Genomic DNA, 6979 nt, shown 5'->3' with positions numbered 1-6979 from the left:
CCTCCTCTTCGACCTCTTATCGTGATCGGATCCCTTATACCTCAAGAACGGATTATCGGAAGAGGGTACTCACAAAGGACGATTGAGACGTCTGCAAGAAATATATGCATTGATGATGTCAAATCAAAAGGTATTTCGGTTAAAAAAATGCGCTTTATCTGCACAAGAGTTGTGCACAACTTATATTTGTTTAGTTTTCTTGCTTTTTTTTAGATTTTTTAGATCATTGCCATTCTCTTCGCTAGTTCCGTCTAGTTAGAGCGTTGAGGAGGTAAGCTTTCCAAAGAAATTTCAAAAGTATTTCAAGGAAGTTCTATAAAAATACCAAAAACAAGATTAACTTTCCCAGAAAAGTTTATATTTCCTAATTAAATATTTTGTAAGTAAATAATGTTTAAAAATAATCGGATTCGTTTGTTATGTTAAAAGGGTTAAAGGGTACTTGAGAAAAGTAAATACACGTTGCTACGCACCGAAAACATCTTCTAGGACAGATATCATTCGGTAATTATGACTACCGATAAACACTTATCTGTCAAGAAGCACACGGGTCACCAATAAAAAACGATCGATTGAAAATAACATGGCCAAAAAGGGGGGAAAATACAATATAAGGGAGATATGCAAAAGTACACGTAAGTTGCTGCACGAAGCTTTTCCATTATGTTTCTAATCGCTTTGGTTGTTGTTTCCAACATTTTCCTGGCACAGGGAAATACTCTTGGTAATGAGACTCATCCAAAACGGCATCGATTTTACGTAGGTATTCGGTTCCAGGTTTCTATTGGAGAGATTTCGACGGAACAATTCCGGAAGACGCCTTTGTTGCCGGTACAACCAGGTTCAACAAGCCAATTTATATAGGACAAGCCTTGTACAGTGGCATGTTAATTCCCGGAACCATTTACCAGAACGACAAAACGGTATACTTCGAATACGGTGGATGGGAACGGCAAGAAACCGAAAACGTTAAGGTAAAGCTACCAGCTTTTGAGGAGTGTATTTCCATTGTGACTTTCTCAGATCTTTTGTACGGATGCGCCGGATCAGTTCGAGTGGATGCGGACGGACACCAATCACATCACGGCAGTTTCCAAAAAACTCATATTTAAGGCAGGGTTCGAGTCGTCGTCGACGTCGATTTATATTGGTAGAACGCGAGCGTATGGGGAGGTGTTGGTAGGGAAGGTGGTCTCCGGTGGTCGATCGGACGGCATATACGTTGTTCGAAAAGGAAATGTGAAAAGCTCGACCAATAACTTTGAGGTGCTCTCATACAAGCAGACGGATGAAGTGCAGCAACCTAGTATTATTGTGAGATGACCTCTTGGCCTTAATACGTAGGGCAAGAGGGCCAACTAGTTATCTCTTCTCCAGCTGGTTTTGATTTTAGTATTTAAACCATGAAATTTGAATCGATTGTATTATAATATTATCTTGTATAATACTTAACAGTGTATTTGTCCTTACTCCAACCTATAAAAATATTCCGAGAAACACAGATCCCACATCCTATATTCCAAGGTCTGGTTTCGAAAGCGTGGATACCCTAACCAGTGTTTCAGGTGCCGAATTATGTATTACACACTACCTTTGGCCTTCAGGGTCTAGACCCTTTGCTTTGGAGAATCTTGATTGCAGATTCTTATTAGGAATCTCGTATTTACTCAACGTCCTTCGGATTCGGTCTCCTGAAGTTGACATCCTAGGTTCTATGATTGTTTCTGGTTGTGTATTCTGGATTAGGGTCTTATGAATAGATTATAGACCTAGATTCCGGATTCCGGCTCCTGAATACCGCATTTTAAAGCTTAGGTACTGGATCCTGCACTCCGGATACACAATCATGAGTTGCAGATCCTATATTCTAGTTTCTGAATTATAGATTTTCGGTTGACAGTTTGGAATTATGAGTTCCTTGGTTATGATTCTATATCCTAGATGCTGATGGATTTTGGGAAAAATAGGAAAACTAGGAGCAGCGCCACCTACCTTTGAAGTCAAAACGACGGACGTTTCGCGGTCGTGTCCGAATGGAATAAGAGAAATGAACTTATTACGCACAGAGCTCGGTTCCCAGGGAAAAAAACGAACCAACAAGAAAGAAACCTGGCATAACATACACAAATACTGGAAATAAATCAACTACAGCAACAAAATGGAAGAGAAAATATACAAATAAAACATCTCAAATAGTACGATAACAATGAGTCAATCGAATATCACAACAAATTCATAAAAACTTGTAAAATAATAAATAGCATGTACAGGGTGGCCAAATAAGAATGCGAGCTACGGTATCTGGGAACCTGTCCATCGTAGAGACTTGCGGTAAAAAAAGTTATTACTAAAACGGCCACGAGAAAAACCTGGAAAATGTTTAAGTTTCTGAAATGGCCGCTAGCGGGCGTAACAGCAATCTGGAATCTAAAAAAGTGGTGTTTCTGTGAATTCGGCTACAAAAAAACGTCCGGTCTTTGAAGACGACGATAATCTGAACGTTTTTTGTTTGATAATTTTTCCTGAATCTCTAAAAATCAAGTAGTGGGGAGTATTCAAAGGTTTCCGTAAAGAACACCCTGTATCTTGGAAACGGCTGAACCGATTTAAAAAAACTTGGCTTAATTGAAAAGAGTTATTCTTCGGCTACAAATATTATAATATTTGAAGTTTTGTTAGTTTCACATATCGCCGCTTGAGGGCTTTCTTTGACATTCCGACAGAAATGGCTAATTTTCTCAAAAAAATTAAATACGTTGGATTGATTTTTTTTCATGAAAAAGTAGCTAAATGATGCCTAAACAAGCTCGCGAAAATCGCATCTCGATATATTGTTCCTAATCTAAAATTTAAGCCAAAGAAAATTTTATACCCTCAAAATTTTATTTTATTTTTATTATATAATTTGTGGCTCTAAGGTGAATCGATTTAAAAAAGGAAGCTTTTAATGCCGCCGTAAATGCTCAAAATGACCATCACTATATATATACATCTACTCGGCTGTGGCTCTCGTAAAATATTGATTCGATTAAAAAACTTTAAATACAAAAGTTATAGAAAATTTTGTGCTCTATAACTTTCGTAATAGCTACTTTTAGGGGAATTGGCACTGGAACGGAAAAATTATCGAAAAACTGAATTTTCGTGCCGTTTTTCCAATATGGCAGCGCGAGCGGCGGTCGCTAACTCAGGGGACCCCAAAATATAATAATCTACCAAGTTTCAAAACTCCTTGACCTTTGGCAGCAAAACCATCTATCCTATTTTGACTGGACTACTACTGGGCATCCGAAAAACTAGGCGGATAGCCTGTTACGAAGCACCCGTTTTCCGTCCCGAAGTTCACACCCGAAGTTATGACCCCACTGTACATTTGTGACGTCGACCAGCTTTGCTGAACACCCAGTATCGAGTTTGTCGCTTCGTTACGAAGAATTCCTGAAATTAATTATTTGCTCGAGGTGTGAGTTTTCTATGTTTACATTTTGTGTAATTGTATATTTTACCGCCGCCAAGTACGTAAGTTTTGTAATGAATTTATCAGCTGTTTCTATCCCTTCTGGTAGGAATGATTAAGTTATTCTTACAGTCGCCGAATACTCTCTTACCAGGGAAAAAGGGAGTCAATTCATATTTTGATATTTCCCATATTAAGCGAAAACCAGGATAGAAAGGAGTTTCTCATCGACCGTTTACACTCTATCAGTCTTGCAGGCATGCAGGGAGTGTAGATAGCGACAACAGTTGTTGCGCCGGAAAATTCCAATTAACAATAGACATTAAATTGGATTGATGAATATTAAAGTTGATCGCCCCTAATTGGGTACTTAAGCATGGTTAATGAATGACGTTTTAATGAGTTGTAGAAAAAAGCGACAGATATATAAAAATGATTGCGCTTAAAACACGAGGGGTACGAAGTCTATCTTGTATTTTTCCGATAACTAGAGGCCGAGTAATTAATTAAAAACCGAATTAATTTGCACCGCTTTAGTACTGGACACAGCGAGGAGCTTTAATCGTGCTTAATTGCTTTCCGTGCCATCTCCTGATACACAAGATTTATTGAGATATTTCTGAGAGTGACCAGTTCGACAAATCATGTTTTCCTGGAGCTATAGATAATTAAAAGAGCTTTTGAACACCTCCTCGTACATTATATTCTCCTGATACAAGACTTGGTCATAGTGTACTGAAATACTTGTGTGGGTAATGGGAAGAGATCTCCTCGATCATCATGTGCTCCGGGTAGTCAGAGAATTGTTACAATTTGAAATACTTCTTCATGAAATGATAAAATTAAAATATAAAGTCAAATACAAGAGAAACAAGCAAAAATAAATAATTTGCGTTAGCTGCTCGCATATTTGGGCAAACTTAATTCATATTAATTGATACTAGCCGGACGCATAATTTCGCAAGGGATACATTAATAATAAAATAAAAACCAACCTACAAATTGCATCTACCCTAACTTTAATTAAATTATGTTCTTAAACCACGCCCCCAACGGCTACATTTATGAATTTACTTCGAGGCAATTAGATCACACGCAAGTATCGTGAATTAAAAAGGCTGCGTGGAAATTTTTGTGTTCATTTCAATTAATGAATGCTAAATGAAAAGAAATTGCCTTGTAGTACGGTGAGATCCTTAACAGTGCCAAACAATATTCACTATCTTCTAAAGCGCTGATACATTTGTGTACTTAAATGGGGAGAGTTCTATTAACTAAACCTTCTAATATGAAATAAGATACAACATAATAACATATAACAATATGCAAAAAGAAACACTGAAACCAAACTAAAATTGTTATGATATCACTAAGATACTTATATCATGGCCTTTAGACGACAATAGAATAACTATAACTCACAATACCTTCTGTACTACTTTGATGTAGGATCGATCTTGATTGAGAATTCCCCTAGGTCCAGGTTCGCATTTGTGGGTATATGAATTTACAGGAACTGACAAAGGTCTGACGTATGTACAGTCCGCCCCAGATTAAATAGATTCCCGTACTTGCCTTAATACGGTTAAAGCTTTCCTTAGGTCAATGTTTGTATTCGTTGATGGTGGGGTAAATACAAATACTGCTGAGATTAAAGTTCATTATCTTATACGCGGCTTGGAACACGCTTCAAGAGTACATTACTTCTTCAATTTTGTAGTTTATACGATCACATAAAAACGAAATTAATTTGCTGTAGCTAAAGTCCACGTGAAAAAACAACTCACTTGCAGCCCGCACTAAAATTAAATTTAACGAGTACAATGCTTATAGATTCATTAATGCGAATTTTCTTCTTCGTAAAATACCTCGAATTTTTTAACTTTTACGATAACTCCGCTCCTTTCCCGATTAAAATGTTTGAGGACGACCTGTAAGTGTACGCTATTATAGTCTCTGTGTGTGTATGAGAGCCGCAAGGTTTCGAGAGTTTCCTCCACGCTTCTCCGCCACCCGCAAGCCGCTATCTTACCTACAATCGTTGCCGAACTGAAAAATATTACGGAACCAACGCAAAATTGACGACTAACGTCATTTTCTTGCACCCAATCTGGCAGCCGCTGATAAGTCTACTCGCGATCATTATTTGCATGAAACGGTACATATGAAATGAAAGGAACAATGCTAGCCTTGAATTCTTACATGACCTTATTCCAGAAAAGCTGCGCAACCCCCAAAGAATTCAATGTTCAAACTAAACTTTGAAGAATTCTCCCGTAAACGTGTTTCAACTATTAAAACCGTACGTTTCTTGAATGAGGAAAAATGACATAAAGGTCCTTCAGTTGCGGTTGACATGCTGTTGTTTAGTCGCCTTCCTCGACACGCAGTAGGATTATTCTACTACTCGCCCTTACACGGGGAAGGGATGCTTGGTGTTATACGGGCTCCGAGTTAATAACAACGGTTAGATGGTACCTTAATTAAGCGTTTTCAACAAAAAAAAATTGCGGAAAAGTTCGAAATTTTCCACAATCTTAATAAGGTGCGCATAATAATTGCACCTCGGGTTTCGAATTACGAATCATTGACTCTGTACCTTAGCTTCCTGGTTTAGCTCACAGCAGCTGATTTTGAGAGTGGTTTTTGCATACATTTCACGCAAACCTCAGTTAACTCTTTCGAATTGAGCTAGATAGTAGTTAAAGATGCATATCCGCAACCTTAGTGCCCGATATCTTAGATCAGTGTCCTTTTTGTTAAATCTATCTTTCTTGGCAGAGTTGTTGAAATCTATTTTTATTGTTTTGTTAGAACTCCCTGAACACCGGGTGACTTTTACTTTTCATTATTTCAGTCTAGCGAAATAATATTAGATGCTGTGACCGATAATGTCATTCGAATTAGATCGCATTTGATCTCTAAAGTGCACCATCGGTGCGTGAAAGCAACAAGTTTTTGAAACGAAGGAGAAGGCTTAAAAATGTACTAAACTTACAATAAACAATTGCTTAATTGCAAATAAAGTCGCTTCTTCCTTTGTTGCGCATTGTGCTCTGGTCAACGGTAGTCAACGGTTGCTAATTTCACAATCATTAAATTGTGCTTCCATCGCCTATACAAAAAACTACGACTATTATTTCATCAAATTGCACAATGAGGCAACCGGTCTTACTGGTACATTTTTTTCTCTATTCTTTCTAAACAAATTCGTCTTTTGTACGCGAAAAATTTCAATAGGTCGTGCACTTTCGCGTGCAATTTAATTTGCAAAGTAATTGTATTCCATAATGTGTAACAATGAGGCTATTTACTTAAACAGTGGTTGCGTAACCGCTCATTTATAAACATTACGAGCGTGAAAGGGGGCATAGCCGATGATGAATTGAAATTGACGATCTTCCAATAGTAATTAATAGGTTGCAACCTTAACTAATTAAATTTCAATAATCTTCTTTTAAATTCGAAACCAATAACTTTTTCTAATTATTACCGACGAAGAATTTATTGCGGCATTCCTTT

The 6979-nt window shown here is 37.5% G+C and overlaps 1 protein-coding gene across 1 annotated transcript; it reads left to right on the top strand.

The window, feature by feature from the left end:
• The first annotated feature begins 236 nt into the window (after positions 1–236).
• On the top strand, positions 237–1452 carry LOC116180926. The gene is made up of 4 exons (XM_031501109.1): positions 237–379; positions 438–724; positions 778–974; positions 1024–1452. Exons 2-4 carry the CDS (start codon positions 664–666, stop codon positions 1321–1323), a joined length of 558 nt encoding a protein of 185 aa, XP_031356969.1. The 5' UTR covers positions 237–379; positions 438–663; the 3' UTR covers positions 1324–1452.
• Positions 1453–6979: the final 5527 nt, after the last annotated feature.

This window comes from Photinus pyralis, unplaced genomic scaffold (genome assembly GCF_008802855.1).
Source record: "Photinus pyralis isolate 1611_PpyrPB1 unplaced genomic scaffold, Ppyr1.3 Ppyr1.4_LG9, whole genome shotgun sequence".
Lineage (NCBI taxonomy): Eukaryota > Metazoa > Arthropoda > Insecta > Coleoptera > Lampyridae > Photinus > Photinus pyralis.
This window is presented reverse-complemented; position numbering and strand designations above follow the sequence as displayed.